General features: G+C 47.3%; 1 protein-coding gene across 2 annotated transcripts in view; it reads left to right on the forward strand.

Annotated features, from left to right (window-relative positions):
• tsc1b (TSC complex subunit 1b) overlaps positions 1–19701 on the forward strand; it is a 43639-nt gene extending 23938 nt beyond the window's left edge. For both annotated transcript variants that reach the window (XM_072453460.1, XM_072453461.1), the window contains exons 17-22: positions 555–737; positions 1421–1531; positions 3157–3279; positions 13182–13369; positions 14570–14743; positions 15013–19701. In XM_072453460.1, the coding sequence (XP_072309561.1) occupies positions 555–737; positions 1421–1531; positions 3157–3279; positions 13182–13369; positions 14570–14743; positions 15013–15646 (1413 nt within the window). In that variant the 3' untranslated portion in view covers positions 15647–19701. The remainder of the gene's footprint in view (positions 1–554; positions 738–1420; positions 1532–3156; positions 3280–13181; positions 13370–14569; positions 14744–15012) is intronic.
• The last annotated feature ends 334 nt before the right edge of the window (positions 19702–20035 follow it).

Here is a 20035-nt window from a genome sequence, read left to right on the forward strand (position 1 = left end):
TTTATGACAGTATTACTATTATTTTTATTATTTTGAGTTCGGGATGTCACTATCTAATTTTAGTTTTGCGATTATTGTGAGAAAAAAAACTCACAATTTAACGATTATTCACAATCACTGGCACTCTTTAATTTTCATCTCATCCCCTTTCCTCCAGTTTGTGACCAGCTTTATCACATCAAACTCTCTGAATGATAATGTCATATGAATGTCACGATTATTATTGTTAGTCCTTTATATTGTGACCTGAATAACCATGATTATCGATTAACCAAATAACCTTGACATCCCTAATTCTAGTTTATTACCCGCCTGTTACAATTTATTGATTCAAACTTTCTTTCTGCTGTGAGATCGTAGAGGGAAAACCGTAATTTTGGTATCAGTTATTGGCAGATATTTAAATCCAAAGCATCATCAGTATTGGAACAGCCGGATCTTTAATATTCGTTATACTTTGCATGCGTTCGCCCGCGGTTGAGCCTTCATTGTCTTTTCTGTCTCGTCTGTAAGTTAATACAGTTTGGTTTGTTGTGTTCACTGTGCGCGTGCAGAAGGACCAGCTGAACCTCCAGAGCGTGGACATCTCCTCGCTCAGAGAAAGCCTTCACGTGGAGCAGCAGAGGTACAGGCAGCTGTGGGACGACCGCGAGAAGGTGGTGACTCAGCTCCACAGCCAGATCCGCCAGCTCCAGCAGGGCCGCGACGACTACTACACCAAGAACCAGGAGCTCCAGGTTGGTTCACCAGGCCGGAGGAGGTTCTGTCCAGGCAGAAGGTTCACAAGTCCATCCAGAAAGTCTTCTATGGTGCACAAGTTCATGTTGCTCTGCCTCCTGGTGTAACTGCAGAGACAGTTTCTCCTCAGACTCTGTGTCTGATCATTCTCTCTTTTCCTTCTTTAAACCTCTCACACTAAAGTTATTTGGAGTAAACAAGTCTAAACTGATCGTTTTGTCAGTTTTATTAAATAGGTTTTGTCTAAAACTTTTCTAGAGCTTTTAAAAGTATGTATCTTTGTAATTTCTGGGTCTTTTGGCTCAGAATAAAGACTGGATTAAAGTCTAAATAACAATCTGTTGTGTTAGAATACAATCTCTATCCACCGAGCTGTTGTTTTCTTATTTTCTGAAGTTTCTGAAGCGATGGCAGAACATCGGCGGACTGATCTCTGTGCTTTTGGCTGATACCGATATTACTCAATGACATGAATATTGTCCGATACAAATACTGGGCCAATATATCTATGTACCCCTAGTACAGACTTTAAGACAGGGGCAGTGATGAATCAAAATGTCATATCTGAACAAACCTTTTCAGTTTTATTTGTATATATACTTCAGTCACCATATTTGAACCTTTTTATTTGTATTTTTTTTTAATATATTTAACCGAACATACTAATTGTGTCTGTGTCCAGAGCAAACTGCAAGAGTGTCAGAAAAGGATGGACGAGCTGGAGGCGGAGCTTCAGAGATCAAATAATAAAGTCTGTCACACTGGGCACCTTCTCAACCAAATGACCATCAAGGTAACGGCCACGAGCAGCTCAGCTCACATTACACACATAAACAGTAAACCGTAATAAAGCAGCATGAACCCAGCTTTTCTAAATGTACAATATTGTTTGAAATCATGAGCTGCGAGAAATAAATGCAGCTTGAAACACTTAGCTTAGCACTTAGCATGTAGCTAATTAGTTAGTCAACACTCAAATCTATATTTATTCCCCACAAAAGCAAAGAAAATCTACACACAATAAAAATAAGACCCAAAAAATAATAATAAATAAATAACCCATTTATCATTTATTGAAGAATGCAGTGATTACGATTAAAGTAAGGGGCAGATCTGGGAGTGAAGTTTACTCTGGTCCCATTTCTTTAAACTGAAGACCCTGTTAATGTTCAGAACTGTAGACGTCGCGAGCGGTCTGCGATGGGTTGTTGTGGATCGGTGCGACTCTTACAGCCTCAGTATTGCAACAGCAGTGGCCCGGGGGCGGGTTGCCGTGGTGATGGTGTCTCTATTTTTGGGGCAGCGGGGCAGGGGGTCTGGGTGTTTCACTGCCCCCTGAGGCTCGTCTGGCCTCTATTGCCTGAGCTGACCCAGACTGAGAAACCCTGAAAAAAAAGGAGCTGCCTCTGTCACACCGGGAAAGACTTTAGATACTATTGAATCTAAAAGGACTTCAAGATAAAGAAGTAGAGCCAAGAACAAAGACCTGCAATTACACTACACTAAAGTTGTCTTATTGAAATAAACTAATTCTGCTCTAAATGTGCTGTCCTAGCGTCATATTTAGATGGATGGATACTTGGATGGATATTTGGATACTTGCATACTTGGATACGTAGAGAAATACTCAAATAGCTAACCTTCGATAGATACTTGGATACTTCAATAGATGCTTGGATACTTAGACACTAAATCTCAGTTTATGTTCAATGCATTTGTGAGGTTTTTGTGGCGAAATGTCGTGATTTTTGCTGCCACGCCCCCTCGTGCAGCGTCCGTACAGACACAATTTTCCGCGCCAGGGAAAACTGAATAACGAGTGGGATTTCCTATCAGCTGGCTCAGACTTCTACCATCAGCGGCACATACGATAAATATGACCAACGTTGTCTCCGCTGAACTCTGTGCTTCTCTTTCCGTGCAGAATTGACTTGTGAGAAGTATAATCCAAGCTTTTCACAGATACTGAGATAGATTAAGCTTTTATTGATACTTGGATAGATACTTTGAGACTTTGAGTACGGTAAATTCAGCAGCAGCAACACTAAAAAGGTTTGGTCAATGATTTAAGACAACGTAAACTTTAAGACCTTGAGTGAGTATTCCCCTATAATAACCAGCAATACCCACATTTTCTGCTTTTGCAATGATCAATTTAATTATTGAATTGTATTACATTGCATATTCTCATACTCCCTTTTTGAACCCAACATGTTTAATGATAAGGTTAGTTTGTGCTGAAAGTTTTCCTGTCGGTGACTTGTCTGTTTAGCATCCTTTGTTCGTCTCCAGCGTGTGATCATTAAGCAGTAAACCCGCAGTCTGCTGGACTCCCGAGCGCTCGGCCAGCTCCTTTGATTTGTTGCCTAATTGCCGCTCTGCCCTCCGTCGTCATTGTGTGTCTCGTGTGTCCTTCAGCTGAGCACCAGCGAGAGCACGCAGCAGCAGATGAGCTTCCTGAACAAGCAGCTGCTGCTCCTGGGGGAAGCTCACACGCTCGCCAGGCAAGAACTGCAGCACGCTGGCGCCGACAACACAAAGGTACGAGACAAACACACACACACACACATACACACATACACACATACACACATACACACACAGGTACGACACACACACACAGGTACGACACACACACACACACACACACACAGGGACAACACACAGGTACGACGCACACACACACGCACACACAGGGACAACACACAGGTACGACACACACACGGGGACAACACAAAGGTACGACACACATACACACACACACACACAGGGACAACACACAGGTACGACACACACACAGGGACAACACACAGGTACGACACACACACGGGGACAACACACAGGTACGACACACACACGGGGACAACACAAAGGTACGACACACATACACACACACACACAGGGACAACACACAGGTACGACACACACACAGGGACAACACACAGGTACGCCACACACACGGGGACAACACAAAGGTACGACACACACACACTGGGACAACACAAAGGTACGACACACACACACCCAGGTACAACACAAAGGTACGACACACACACACACAGGGACAACACAAAGGTACGACACACACACAGGGACAACACACAGGTACGACACACACACGGGGACGACACACAGGTACGACACACACACAGGGACAACACAAAGGTACGACACACACACAAGAGGCAACACAAAGGTACGACACACACACGAGAGGCAACACAAAGGTACGACACACACACGAGAGGCAACACAAAGGTACGACACACACAAATGGCAACACACAGGTACGACACACACACGGGGACAACACACAGGTACGACACACACACGGGGACAACACAAAGGTACGTCACACACACACACGGGGACAACACCAAGGTACGACACGCACACACAGGGACAACACACAGGTACGACACACACACAGGTACGACACACACACAGGGACAACACACAGGTACGACACACACACACTGGGACAACACAAAGGTACGACACACACACGAGAGGCAACACAAAGGTACGACACACACACGAGAGGCAACACAAAGGTACGACACACACACGAGAGGCAACACAAAGGTACGACATACACACGAGAGGCAACACAAAGGTACGACACACACAAATGGCAACACACAGGTACGACACACACACGGGGACAACACAAAGGTACGACACACACACGAGAGGCAACACAAAGGTACGACACACACACGAGAGGCAACACACAGGTACGACACACACACGAGAGGCAACACACAGGTACGAAACACTCACAAGTGGCAACATAAAGGTGTAACACACACGAGGCAACGCAAACACAAGAGAGAACACGCACACAAAAGGCAACACAAAGGTACGACACACGAGAGGCAACACATGGGGACAACACACGGGGACATCACAAAGATACAACACACACAAGAGGCAACACACACACACACACACACAGGACTCACTGTTGATGTGAGAACAGCAGCGCTTATTGAGTTTGTTCATTACGTCTCCTGCCTCTAACACGATCACAGCGGGACGCGACCCTGAGCTGAAGTGATGCAGGTCACTTTTAGATCAGGCCCGTTCATCTGAAGAGGGGCGGGTCACGTTTAGATCAGGCCTCGTCTGAAGAGGGGCGGGTCACGTTTAGATCAGGCCTCGTCTGAAGAGGGGCGGGTCACGTTTAGATCAGGCCTCGTCTGAAGAGGGGCGTGTCACGTTTAGATCAGGCCTCGTCTGAAGAGGGGCGGGTCACGTTTAGATCAGGCCTCGTCTGAAGAGGGGCGGGTCACGTTTAGATCAGGCCTCGTCTGAAGAGGGGCGGGTCACGTTTAGATCAGGCCTCGTCTGAAGAGGGGCGGGTCACGTTTAGATCAGGCCTCGTCTGAAGAGGGGCGGGTCACGTTTAGATCAGGCCTCGTCTGAAGAGGGGCGGGTCACGTTTAGATCAGGCCTCGTCTGAAGAGGGGCGGGTCACGTTTAGATCAGGCCTCGTCTGAAGAGGGGCGGGTCACGTTTAGATCAGGCCTCGTCTGAAGAGGGGCGGGTCACGTTTAGATCAGGCCTCGTCTGAAGAGGGGCGGGTCACGTTTAGATCAGGCCTCGTCTGAAGAGGGGCGGGTCACGTTTAGATCAGGCCTCGTCTGAAGAGGGGCGGGTCACGTTTAGATCAGGCCTCGTCTGAAGAGGGGCGGGTCACGTTTAGATCAGGCCTCGTCTGAAGAGGGGCGGGTCACGTTTAGATCAGGCCTCGTCTGAAGAGGGGCGGGTCACGTTTAGATCAGGCCTCGTCTGAAGAGGGGCGGGTCACGTTTAGATCAGGCCTCGTCTGAAGAGGGGCGGGTCACGTTTAGATCAGGCCTCGTCTGAAGAGGGGCGGGTCACGTTTAGATCAGGCCTCGTCTGAAGAGGGGCGGGTCACGTTTAGATCAGGCCTCGTCTGAAGAGGGGCGGGTCACGTTTAGATCAGGCCTCGTCTGAAGAGGGGCGGGTCACGTTTAGATCAGGCCTCGTCTGAAGAGGGGCGGGTCACGTTTAGATCAGGCCTCGTCTGAAGAGGGGCGGGTCACGTTTAGATCAGGCCTCGTCTGAAGAGGGGCGGGTCACGTTTAGATCAGGCCTCGTCTGAAGAGGGGCGGGTCACGTTTAGATCAGGCCTCGTCTGAAGAGGGGCGGGTCACGTTTAGATCAGGCCTCGTCTGAAGAGGGGCGGGTCACGTTTAGATCAGGCCTCGTCTGAAGAGGGGCGGGTCACGTTTAGATCAGGCCTCGTCTGAAGAGGGGCGGGTCACGTTTAGATCAGGCCTCGTCTGAAGAGGGGCGGGTCACGTTTAGATCAGGCCTCGTCTGAAGAGGGGCGGGTCACGTTTAGATCAGGCCTCGTCTGAAGAGGGGCGGGTCACGTTTAGATCAGGCCTCGTCTGAAGAGGGGCGGGTCACGTTTAGATCAGGCCTCGTCTGAAGAGGGGCGGGTCACGTTTAGATCAGGCCTCGTCTGAAGAGGGGCGGGTCACGTTTAGATCAGGCCTCGTCTGAAGAGGGGCGGGTCACGTTTAGATCAGGCCTCGTCTGAAGAGGGGCGGGTCACGTTTAGATCAGGCCTCGTCTGAAGAGGGGCGGGTCACGTTTAGATCAGGCCTCGTCTGAAGAGGGGCGGGTCACGTTTAGATCAGGCCTCGTCTGAAGAGGGGCGGGTCACGTTTAGATCAGGCCTCGTCTGAAGAGGGGCGGGTCACGTTTAGATCAGGCCTCGTCTGAAGAGGGGCGGGTCACGTTTAGATCAGGCCTCGTCTGAAGAGGGGCGGGTCACGTTTAGATCAGGCCTCGTCTGAAGAGGGGCGGGTCACGTTTAGATCAGGCCTCGTCTGAAGAGGGGCGGGTCACGTTTAGATCAGGCCTCGTCTGAAGAGGGGCGGGTCACGTTTAGATCAGGCCTCGTCTGAAGAGGGGCGGGTCACGTTTAGATCAGGCCTCGTCTGAAGAGGGGCGGGTCACGTTTAGATCAGGCCTCGTCTGAAGAGGGGCGGGTCACGTTTAGATCAGGCCTCGTCTGAAGAGGGGCGGGTCACGTTTAGATCAGGCCTCGTCTGAAGAGGGGCGGGTCACGTTTAGATCAGGCCTCGTCTGAAGAGGGGCGGGTCACGTTTAGATCAGGCCTCGTCTGAAGAGGGGCGGGTCACGTTTAGATCAGGCCTCGTCTGAAGAGGGGCGGGTCACGTTTAGATCAGGCCTCGTCTGAAGAGGGGCGGGTCACGTTTAGATCAGGCCTCGTCTGAAGAGGGGCGGGTCACGTTTAGATCAGGCCTCGTCTGAAGAGGGGCGGGTCACGTTTAGATCAGGCCTCGTCTGAAGAGGGGCGGGTCACGTTTAGATCAGGCCTCGTCTGAAGAGGGGCGGGTCACGTTTAGATCAGGCCTCGTCTGAAGAGGGGCGGGTCACGTTTAGATCAGGCCTCGTCTGAAGAGGGGCGGGTCACGTTTAGATCAGGCCTCGTCTGAAGAGGGGCGGGTCACGTTTAGATCAGGCCTCGTCTGAAGAGGGGCGGGTCACGTTTAGATCAGGCCTCGTCTGAAGAGGGGCGGGTCACGTTTAGATCAGGCCTCGTCTGAAGAGGGGCGGGTCACGTTTAGATCAGGCCTCGTCTGAAGAGGGGCGGGTCACGTTTAGATCAGGCCTCGTCTGAAGAGGGGCGGGTCACGTTTAGATCAGGCCTCGTCTGAAGAGGGGCGGGTCACGTTTAGATCAGGCCTCGTCTGAAGAGGGGCGGGTCACGTTTAGATCAGGCCTCGTCTGAAGAGGGGCGGGTCACGTTTAGATCAGGCCTCGTCTGAAGAGGGGCGGGTCACGTTTAGATCAGGCCTCGTCTGAAGAGGGGCGGGTCACGTTTAGATCAGGCCTCGTCTGAAGAGGGGCGGGTCACGTTTAGATCAGGCCTCGTCTGAAGAGGGGCGGGTCACGTTTAGATCAGGCCTCGTCTGAAGAGGGGCGGGTCACGTTTAGATCAGGCCTCGTCTGAAGAGGGGCGGGTCACGTTTAGATCAGGCCTCGTCTGAAGAGGGGCGGGTCACGTTTAGATCAGGCCTCGTCTGAAGAGGGGCGGGTCACGTTTAGATCAGGCCTCGTCTGAAGAGGGGCGGGTCACGTTTAGATCAGGCCTCGTCTGAAGAGGGGCGGGTCACGTTTAGATCAGGCCTCGTCTGAAGAGGGGCGGGTCACGTTTAGATCAGGCCTCGTCTGAAGAGGGGCGGGTCACGTTTAGATCAGGCCTCGTCTGAAGAGGGGCGGGTCACGTTTAGATCAGGCCTCGTCTGAAGAGGGGCGGGTCACGTTTAGATCAGGCCTCGTCTGAAGAGGGGCGGGTCACGTTTAGATCAGGCCTCGTCTGAAGAGGGGCGGGTCACGTTTAGATCAGGCCTCGTCTGAAGAGGGGCGGGTCACGTTTAGATCAGGCCTCGTCTGAAGAGGGGCGGGTCACGTTTAGATCAGGCCTCGTCTGAAGAGGGGCGGGTCACGTTTAGATCAGGCCTCGTCTGAAGAGGGGCGGGTCACGTTTAGATCAGGCCTCGTCTGAAGAGGGGCGGGTCACGTTTAGATCAGGCCTCGTCTGAAGAGGGGCGGGTCACGTTTAGATCAGGCCTCGTCTGAAGAGGGGCGGGTCACGTTTAGATCAGGCCTCGTCTGAAGAGGGGCGGGTCACGTTTAGATCAGGCCTCGTCTGAAGAGGGGCGGGTCACGTTTAGATCAGGCCTCGTCTGAAGAGGGGCGGGTCACGTTTAGATCAGGCCTCGTCTGAAGAGGGGCGGGTCACGTTTAGATCAGGCCTCGTCTGAAGAGGGGCGGGTCACGTTTAGATCAGGCCTCGTCTGAAGAGGGGCGGGTCACGTTTAGATCAGGCCTCGTCTGAAGAGGGGCGGGTCACGTTTAGATCAGGCCTCGTCTGAAGAGGGGCGGGTCACGTTTAGATCAGGCCTCGTCTGAAGAGGGGCGGGTCACGTTTAGATCAGGCCTCGTCTGAAGAGGGGCGGGTCACGTTTAGATCAGGCCTCGTCTGAAGAGGGGCGGGTCACGTTTAGATCAGGCCTCGTCTGAAGAGGGGCGGGTCACGTTTAGATCAGGCCTCGTCTGAAGAGGGGCGGGTCACGTTTAGATCAGGCCTCGTCTGAAGAGGGGCGGGTCACGTTTAGATCAGGCCTCGTCTGAAGAGGGGCGGGTCACGTTTAGATCAGGCCTCGTCTGAAGAGGGGCGGGTCACGTTTAGATCAGGCCTCGTCTGAAGAGGGGCGGGTCACGTTTAGATCAGGCCTCGTCTGAAGAGGGGCGGGTCACGTTTAGATCAGGCCTCGTCTGAAGAGGGGCGGGTCACGTTTAGATCAGGCCTCGTCTGAAGAGGGGCGGGTCACGTTTAGATCAGGCCTCGTCTGAAGAGGGGCGGGTCACGTTTAGATCAGGCCTCGTCTGAAGAGGGGCGGGTCACGTTTAGATCAGGCCTCGTCTGAAGAGGGGCGGGTCACGTTTAGATCAGGCCTCGTCTGAAGAGGGGCGGGTCACGTTTAGATCAGGCCTCGTCTGAAGAGGGGCGGGTCACGTTTAGATCAGGCCTCGTCTGAAGAGGGGCGGGTCACGTTTAGATCAGGCCTCGTCTGAAGAGGGGCGGGTCACGTTTAGATCAGGCCTCGTCTGAAGAGGGGCGGGTCACGTTTAGATCAGGCCTCGTCTGAAGAGGGGCGGGTCACGTTTAGATCAGGCCTCGTCTGAAGAGGGGCGGGTCACGTTTAGATCAGGCCTCGTCTGAAGAGGGGCGGGTCACGTTTAGATCAGGCCTCGTCTGAAGAGGGGCGGGTCACGTTTAGATCAGGCCTCGTCTGAAGAGGGGCGGGTCACGTTTAGATCAGGCCTCGTCTGAAGAGGGGCGGGTCACGTTTAGATCAGGCCTCGTCTGAAGAGGGGCGGGTCACGTTTAGATCAGGCCTCGTCTGAAGAGGGGCGGGTCACGTTTAGATCAGGCCTCGTCTGAAGAGGGGCGGGTCACGTTTAGATCAGGCCTCGTCTGAAGAGGGGCGGGTCACGTTTAGATCAGGCCTCGTCTGAAGAGGGGCGGGTCACGTTTAGATCAGGCCTCGTCTGAAGAGGGGCGGGTCACGTTTAGATCAGGCCTCGTCTGAAGAGGGGCGGGTCACGTTTAGATCAGGCCTCGTCTGAAGAGGGGCGGGTCACGTTTAGATCAGGCCTCGTCTGAAGAGGGGCGGGTCACGTTTAGATCAGGCCTCGTCTGAAGAGGGGCGGGTCACGTTTAGATCAGGCCTCGTCTGAAGAGGGGCGGGTCACGTTTAGATCAGGCCTCGTCTGAAGAGGGGCGGGTCACGTTTAGATCAGGCCTCGTCTGAAGAGGGGCGGGTCACGTTTAGATCAGGCCTCGTCTGAAGAGGGGCGGGTCACGTTTAGATCAGGCCTCGTCTGAAGAGGGGCGGGTCACGTTTAGATCAGGCCTCGTCTGAAGAGGGGCGGGTCACGTTTAGATCAGGCCTCGTCTGAAGAGGGGCGGGTCACGTTTAGATCAGGCCTCGTCTGAAGAGGGGCGGGTCACGTTTAGATCAGGCCTCGTCTGAAGAGGGGCGGGTCACGTTTAGATCAGGCCTCGTCTGAAGAGGGGCGGGTCACGTTTAGATCAGGCCTCGTCTGAAGAGGGGCGGGTCACGTTTAGATCAGGCCTCGTCTGAAGAGGGGCGGGTCACGTTTAGATCAGGCCTCGTCTGAAGAGGGGCGGGTCACGTTTAGATCAGGCCTCGTCTGAAGAGGGGCGGGTCACGTTTAGATCAGGCCTCGTCTGAAGAGGGGCGGGTCACGTTTAGATCAGGCCTCGTCTGAAGAGGGGCGGGTCACGTTTAGATCAGGCCTCGTCTGAAGAGGGGCGGGTCACGTTTAGATCAGGCCTCGTCTGAAGAGGGGCGGGTCACGTTTAGATCAGGCCTCGTCTGAAGAGGGGCGGGTCACGTTTAGATCAGGCCTCGTCTGAAGAGGGGCGGGTCACGTTTAGATCAGGCCACGTCTGAAGAGGGGCGGGTCACGTTTAGATCAGGCCTCGTCTGAAGAGGGGCGGGTCACGTTTAGATCAGGCCTCGTCTGAAGAGGGGCGTGTCACGTTTAGATCAGGCCTCGTCTGAAGAGGGGCGTGTCACGTTTAGATCAGGCCTCGTCTGAAGAGGGGCGGGTCACGTTTAGATCAGGCCTCGTCTGAAGAGGGGCGGGTCACGTTTAGATCAGGCCTCGTCTGAAGAGGGGCGGGTCACGTTTAGATCAGGCCTCGTCTGAAGAGGGGCGGGTCACGTTTAGATCAGGCCTCGTCTGAAGAGGGGCGGGTCACGTTTAGATCAGGCCTCGTCTGAAGAGGGGCGGGTCACGTTTAGATCAGGCCTCGTCTGAAGAGGGGCGGGTCACGTTTAGATCAGGCCTCGTCTGAAGAGGGGCGGGTCACGTTTAGATCAGGCCTCGTCTGAAGAGGGGCGGGTCACGTTTAGATCAGGCCTCGTCTGAAGAGGGGCGGGTCACGTTTAGATCAGGCCTCGTCTGAAGAGGGGCGGGTCACGTTTAGATCAGGCCTCGTCTGAAGAGGGGCGTGTCACGTTTAGATCAGGCCGCGTCTGAAGAGGGGCGGGTCACGTTTAGATCAGGCCTCGTCTGAAGAGGGGCGGGTCACGTTTAGATCAGGCCTCGTCTGAAGAGGGGCGGGTCACGTTTAGATCAGGCCTCGTCTGAAGAGGGGCGGGTCACGTTTAGATCAGGCCTCGTCTGAAGAGGGGCGTGTCACGTTTAGATCAGGCCGCGTCTGAAGAGGGGCGGGTCACGTTTAGATCAGGCCTCGTCTGAAGAGGGGCGGGTCACGTTTAGATCAGGCCTCATCTGAAGAGGGGCGGGTCACGTTTAGATCAGGCCTCATCTGAAGAGGGGCGGGTCAACAAATGACATTGTGTGATGTCATTCTATCGGCGGTACAGTGTCTGTTTGAGGCACAGTCGTTATGAGGGTTAAAGCTCTTATCTGTGCCTGAGTGATTACAACATTTTAATATATCCACCAAAATACATAGTACTTGTTTATGATGTTGAGGAGGAGGAGGATGACGATGACAAAAGCCCAAATAAACTAAAATAATATATTCACTAAATAAGACAATATGACCAAACAACTGTATACTCCTTAAATCACTCTTACTGTCAAATAGATCTACCAGTATATTTCTCTACATTTGAGGCTCTGGTATGTGGCCAGTTTTATTAAATAAAACTTTCTGAATGAAGTAGATAATGTGACTTAAACGGACATAAAAAAGCCTTACTTTTGAATGACATACTATTTTTATCATGATCAATTAAGCAAATGATCTTGACATCCCAAACTGCAGCCAGCATGTTACATAACACAATCGTAATTATAATTTGACATCCAACCAGTAATTTTTACTGAAAAAAAAAGGTTTAAATTTAAAATTTAAAACAGGAATACAAGAACGAAACATGCATCAGTCTATATTCAACTGTATTTGGACCTAAACATCTTTCATTCGTGGTCCTAATAGTACTGAATACAATAACTGTATTCTGAATACTTGCTACACTTTTACATTGAGTTGCTTCATATTATAGAGTGAAAACATATGAAAAACAGGCTTTGTCTTTTATTCACTGTTTGATATGCATTTATTTATAAGATAAGAGAACCTTAATAGCTAATTATGAAAGACAAAGCCCACATTCTCTCACTATAAGCTGTGTTTTCTGCCCAAATACCTTTTATGTCTCATCTGATTTTAGTAAAGTAACTGCATTCTGAATGATGCCAAATGAAAGAGTTACTGCACTGGAATACATATTCAGAGTGCTAATTTTCAGTTACTTCCCAGCACTGGTTCCATGTCACTGGAATGTGTTATTTCCCACTTGAACGTTACAAGTTCCGTTCAGCTGAATTAACTCGTATTTGCGTTTGCTAACGAGTTGTAAAAGTTGTATGAATATCTCACATGTGTTAAATAACAGAATATTATCGGATTTAACTTGCAAAAATATTTTTACATCGATTATGTGGCGGTTAATCTCTCAAATCCACATTTTCAGTTGATCTCATTAGTGAAGTCTCTTAACCATCTCAAGTTCACAAGTAGAAATGACCAGTTGGAGCGGCGTTCAGGCCCTTTTTCCCAAAATCAGAGTTGAGAGAATCCCAGTTCCCAGTTGCTTGGAACATAGTGCACAGGTAGACGAAAGTTCAGCTGAACACCTGTGCCTAACATCGCTTTGAGCCCTTAAAACATGTGTAAGTGGAGTCCACGCTCTGTAGCTCTGTAGCTCTGTAGCTCTGTAGCTCTGTAGCTCTGTAGCTCTGTAGCTGGAAGCCCGTCTAATGAGCGAGCTTGCTCCGTGTGCTAATGTTCTCCGTCGCCGCAGGAGACCCAGATGCTGGCGGCGTCGTGTGGCAGAGAGGTGGAGGCGCTGAGGCACAGTCTGCTGCAGCAGGGACAGAAGCTGGAGGCCACGCAGCAGAGGGTGTCGGAGCTGGAGGCGCTGCTCACCAAGAAGGAGCACCTCATCGCAGAGCAGAAGAAGTTCTTAGAGGACGTCAAAGGACAAGCAAGGTCAGAGCCAAACATCTGACCATTATCTGATGATTGAAATGGCTTTTAAACATATGAGGAGTCTGATTTATTTTTTTTCTTCATATTTAATTGTTTTTATTTGTCATTTGCACGGATGCTCTGTTCAGATAAGGCAAGGTTAAAGAGAGTCGACAAACACGCACCTTCCTTCCAAAATAAGAAGACAAAAGGAGATTAAAGACATACAAAGCTAACAGTATATGTAACAGTAACAAATGCAGTATATACTAATGAATTAACCTCATTCAACATAAGAGACATAGACTGGACAAATAACACTAAATACTAAATATATACTAATAATATCTAACTATGTATACAAGATAAAATAAATTATATATATATAATAAACAGTGTGTCAAAAACTGTTTTATTTTATTATTTATGATTTAATTTTTCATTGTACTTTTTCTCTCAAATACAAAAAAAAATCCACAATTTGACACTTGTCACTAGGTGTTTTTGATGATCACATTTCTCTCAGGAATGTAAACACACGTCAGAGTTCAAAGTTAACTATAATACTTTAATGACATCTTGTTAGCATCGGATAACTAGACTGTAGAAGAACAACTACAACTAGCAAGGGTTAGATTTTTGAAGTACTGTAGTCTTTTTCTTTAGTCTTTTTAGTCTTTTTTTGTCACTATTCAGTTTCTTTATGGCCATTGTTCCCCACAGATTTTTGCCGACTTTGGTTTAACAGGCGATACTTATTTGAATCAATTGAAATAAAATGCACATATTGCATTAGATGTTTTTGAACAGCATATATTAATAATTATCCTTTATATAATTTAGGAGAAGACCTGAAGCAATAAGAAGCAGATTACATAATAATTTTCATTATTATTTATGATCTTTTGATTTCTCTCTTGTATTATACAGGTAATGCAAGTTTATTTGTAAAGCGCAAATTCAAATTGCTTTAGAGAACAGTCAAAGATGCAATAAAGTCATAAACAACACAAAAACATGGCTACAATCATTATATAATTCACTTTAAAAGGTCCTCAGAGTTCAAGATGGTTCATATTGCACTAACATATGGAAGTTAGACATAAATCTAGACTAATTTGAATGAAATGTTTTTTTTTTGCCTGATTATACATTTGAAATTTACTTTTTTTTTTTTTTTTAAGTTTACAATACAAACTTTTTCATTTGATCCTACTGTAGGGCTGAGCTGCAGGCCTCGGACAGCAGGTACCAGGCTCAGAGGAGGATCTCTCAGCTCCTTCAGACTGAACTCCTGCAGCTCTACAGCCGGGTGGAGATGGACACGCCCACCAGCACCTGCTCCAAAGCGACACTAGAGGGCAGCGCAGCCAAACAGACTCCTGCTGGCGCCGGGTAAGCGCAACAACACTGCTAAAACGTTTCTTTCCTGCACACATGGAAAAGATGCATAATAATACAAACAAATAATAATACTACAAAAAGATAAACAATCTTTATGAATGAAAGCAGGTGTGGTTTTAGAAGACAAGTTTTTTAAAGTTCTAAAACATGAGATTCCAAAGCAGAGACATTCGAGCACATTTAAAGGCCAGTAACATTACAAATAATGCGTAATAATTGTGTCTCTACTTTCCTTTGACATTTTTCCTCGCACTTCCCAGTGTCGCGGCGCCCGAGCGACCAGGTCAGATCCGCGGCCTGGAGGAAACCGCTCCCCAACATCCGCACGACACCCCGAGAGGCAACGGCAGCACTTTACCCTCCAGCGCCGCCGCCTCTTCCGGCGCCCTGTCCAGCTCCATGAACGGCAGCCAGGACCCCTCTCTCCACCGCCGGTACCACCACCACCACCACCGCGCCCCTCCGCCTCTGCTGGTGGAGCCCTCGTCGCTGTCCTGCACGCACGCCGACGCCCCCCCCACCGTCGGCTCGTACCCCAGCGCCAAAAGCTTCCTGGGCATGAGGGCGCGCGAGCTCTTCCGTAACAAGAGCGAGAGCCAGTGCGACGACGAGCAGGGCCCCCCGTCGCAGCCGCGCCTCTCCGGCCTGGCGCACGGTTTGAAGACTGACATGTGCGTGGAGCCGCCCTGTCCCGGAGAAACCCCCAGACCCAACACGCCCGCCGCAGCCTCCGCCAAAGAGTGCGCGTCGTCGGAGCAGGCCCGGCCCAGAGCTGGGAGCCACGAGAGCCCGCGGAGAAAGGCAGCGGCGGGGGGGCGCGGGCCTGGCGGTCGTCCCCGGCAACAGGAGCTAAAGATCATGGACTATAACGAAACGCATCATGAGCACAGTTAAAACTTGACATGGGGGGTGTCGTTCCCCGATTTCGATCAGCCCGATTTGGATATTTTATTTTGAATTGCGCATGTCCGTATACTTTTGCACAAGTTGCTGCGGTAACACTACTTGGTCAGATGTAATTTTAGCCGTCTTTTCCATTTCATTTGCACAGTTAAATACTCCAATTCAATGTCCGTATCATGTGGCTTCAGTTCAGATACAATTATGTTACTATTATTATTACTATTACTCACTTACAGAGTGAGTAATAGTGCCATTAGTACAGATATATTGTCAAACCAGCTTTTGGGGTATAAATTATGCCTTTGAGTGCGTTCTGCATCTAATTATAGAAGTGTTTTATCCTCCGAAAACCAGGAAATGCGCTTTTAGCATGCAAGTTGTTGTTAGCTTTACCATGACGGCCTCTCAAAGCTGTGAAAAGTATTTAAAGACTCTTCGCAGTGAATAATTATGATGCTCAGAACGCATTCGGAAAGTGAGGATTGAGTTTGGATTGATACAATCCAAACTTAATGAGCTATTATGAACTTTTTAACATTTTTTTCAGACCGTAAAAATCAGGTACAGCATCTTTGATAAATAATGATACTTTGCATTCGATGGTAGAAAAGGTTTCAAAGGTAGTCACTGTCTGAGCCCTGGTTTAGCAGTTACAGACAGAAACCTGTATTTAAAAAGAAAAGGTCTGTTATACAACCTCCCCTCAGTCTACAATAGCCTCATTAAACCCTGGTAGAAATCAAACCAGTCAAATACTCATGCAGCACTTGACAGCTGTGAGGAGGAGGTGGCCAGACCTCAATAGAAACATGCTCCAAGTGTGAAACCGTCAGACTTGTAAACAAGGGCAGGTTTCAGTTATAACTCCTCCCTTTGGGCTGGACCAATCAGAGCTCAGGAGAGAATAAATGCTCCTGCTCAAACTCGAAATGAGTGATATATCGGTTCGAGTATTGGTAACTGAGGGTATAGATCAAAAAGGCACATATTTTCCCCCAATCTGTGCATCATTCCCAGTTTGTCCTCAGTGTGTTAGGTTTGTCTTTATGAACAAACTAAATAAAGAAGAATTGGGCAAAACAATACGTCTGTATGACTACACAATCAGTTTATATCCCAGATGAATACTGTGGTTATTTTTACTAAAGCGAACAGCTCAATTTGGGATTTTTACTTCAATTTGTGGGCCATGCTACAGATTTTCAAATTTAAATATCGGTTATCAGCGACAGCTTCGAGCCCGTTTTTGATATTGCCAGTTATCGTCTTGATTTCCGTTGAAACCTTTTCCGCCGGACGAATGAGCAATGACACAGGACTGATAACATTAAATACAAATATCACTTCTCAACGCCACATAGGAGGGAGATAATACTTAAACTTTTCAAAAAATCCAAATCGGTGCGAGATCCAAATCCGGTAACGACGGGGACAGACCTTTTATTTTATTTTTTTGGACAAAGGTGGCTACAATTGAGCTACAAGTGTAACGTCAGCAATTCAGTGTTATTTGTATCATTCCTCAAAGTGGACAACAGGATTAAGATTTTTTTTGTCCAGTTGTGCTCATTCATTCTCCCCAAAGAATGTTATATGTAACTATCACCAGTGAAGAAGCTAAAGCTATTTTTTACAGTTCAAGAATAGGCTTGTTTTGCTAACGTTAGCTTATGTGCTAACTTTAAAATCAATACGATATCACTATTCTGGGGCTATTTACTGCTATTTTACCACATCTCAAATTACTGGATAAGAATAATATATGCAAAGTAAAGAAAATTTAACAGCGTTCTCTTTTATTTTATTTTTTTAATAGTACATCAATTATAATCTATGAATTTATTTTTCACATAAATTTAAGCATTATTAACAGATTAGCAATGATGACACCACCAAAAAAAAAAATTAAATCTTGTTATAGGCTTAGTATCAGACATTTGTCAAGCTCAACACCAGTCGCCATTTAAAAATTCTCATTTATTTGACATTTACTTAATTTAAAGACGTACATTTTAGTAACTCCACTTGACAAAGGTAATCTTGTAACGCGCCATTACAGTTTTAGCATCTCCAGTTTAGTTTGGTCAATTGATTTTTAATCCAATGCTTCAAAATATCTATGAACTGCGCACATTTTTATTTCACTTTTCCATTGTTTACCAAAACTATTACGTCTGCTGCTTAATTCTAGCTTACGATACCAGGCAAACTCCAGCTATTTTGCATATGTTTACTCGTCACACATGTTTTCATCCCCGCACAAGCTTATTTAAACTGTACAAGCCTTTCTTTTAAACGCTGTGTTTGCCCAAACGGAATAATCTCCAATTTTAAAAAACACACCAACCTGGATCGCGCCGGATTTATTTATTTAGATTTAGCGCTAGCAGACGGCGAGATTTTCCGCCTTCCTCTTCCAAAAAAACAAAAGAAGCAGCCAGGTCCGCACCGCTGAATCGTTTAAAAAAAACCTCACGATCCTGGCAAACGGGCGTGTTGTCTGCTGCATTCCGACATAAACGCTGCTCTCGGCCACTGTAAACACGCAAACAACACGAGCAGCTTTTCGGATGTTTGCCGTCATTTCACAGAATCCACTTTTCTAAATGCCCGGAATGTGTGTATTAAATTGTAGTTTATGTCATTATCGTTGGGTTATTTTCTTAGGCTTATCGCTTTTCCAAAACATTCCACATATTTTGATGTGGAGACGCTGCAAATATGTTTTGATTTTTTATACTTAAAAGTTGCACTGTGTCTGACAAAAAACATGCCCTGCCAGTCAACTGAAACTCTTTATCGCTTAAAGATATGATTTTATTTTAGTAAACTATGAGATGTTATTAAGCACTAGTTATTTGTTCATTAGCACTTAATAGCATTTATTTCCTGGTTATATATTAAAATAATTAATTAAACGTTGTATTCCTGCTCTTTTTACCTTCAATAACACTTGTTTTCGTTAATGGCTTATTAACATTTATAACCTATTGTAAGCCATCTACACACAATTGTAAATTCTTTATAAGTTCATAAATGAATAACTAGTGCTTATCCCATTCAAATACTTAGCATCTAAATCAAATAATGAATAAACCAGCACCATGTTTGGTTGATTAAGACGGGATAATCAACCGATTAATCGACTGAAGGTTTACAGCGTGACGTGCCTGGAATGTATGTTATTCATCTTGTCTAGTTTAAAGGCAAGATGCTGAAAAAAGGACTTGCTTGATGGGAAACTTTAATGCCGCACGGTGCAACATTCCAGACGGACCAATAACATCCTAATGTAGACAAGAACGTGGTGGGCACTTCACCAAACATGTTATAGACGATATACTTTCTATTCTGTTCAAAATGATCTAAAAAATGTGATATTTCTGCACTTTTTGTATTCACTTTTTAATCCGTTCAACTTTTGTGCAGATCTTGACCCTCAATCAAGACATTTAGAGGCACATTTTAGCACATTCCTGACGCATTGCTAAATAGTTACTGAATATTGGTATAGAAATAATGCCAAAAACATTGACATACATTGTGCACCTTTAATATCTAATGTAAAACTGTAAAAAGTAGATCCATACTTCACGTCTTTCCTAGCTAACGTCAACAAGCAGAGATCCAGTTGTTGTCACTAAATTACTCTTTTAAAAAATGGAAAAGAATACACTCCTATGCTACTGCACGTAAAAAAGCAATATTTCACTGATATTTATTTTGCCAATTTTGCTTGTTTTTGCGTCTAACAGTCTCCAAACCCAGACTTTATTCACTTTTTACGCGGAGATATCAGAACACAACCTTTGGCGCACATTCCCCCCAGGTTTAAGTGTCTAACTCCGAATCCTGTTGTCCACTGGGAGCACTTCCTGTCATTTCTACCCCTGCCTTTTCGCTAACTACAGCATGTTCAACAATCCACTTTAAAATGCCAACCGTAGTAACACGCAGAAAAACCGGGACTGAAGGTACAATCAGCACAACGTCAAGGCGACCGGCGGCAGACGGAGCGACGGCGGGAATATCTGGGACTACAAACGGGGGGAAAAGGAGTTCTTAAAAGCAGCGGCTTGTGTTTAACTGTGAACAATAAAGATCGTCTTCAATGTTTTGCACTACACTTTCTCACGCGTCGTCATTTGTACTACACTTTCTCACGCGTCGTCATTTGTGGTGGAGTGTTGGAATATGTTATAATTAAGGCAATAAGGTGTCTCAATAACTGAAATTGTGCTGATTTTTTAATAATCAAAAAGGCAGATTTTTCTTGTTTCAATATGAATTTTATAGTCTTCATTTTGTCTGTTTAGATTTTAACAGAAATAGTTTGAGTTTGACTAATACATTAAGAATTCAACTTTATTTGGTTTTATT

The sequence above is a fragment of the Eucyclogobius newberryi genome, unplaced genomic scaffold (assembly GCF_026437365.1).
Source record: "Eucyclogobius newberryi isolate DKJ021-1_F unplaced genomic scaffold, fEucNew1.0.hap1 SCAF_2, whole genome shotgun sequence".
In the NCBI taxonomy this organism is placed as follows: Eukaryota; Metazoa; Chordata; class Actinopteri; order Gobiiformes; family Gobiidae; genus Eucyclogobius; species Eucyclogobius newberryi.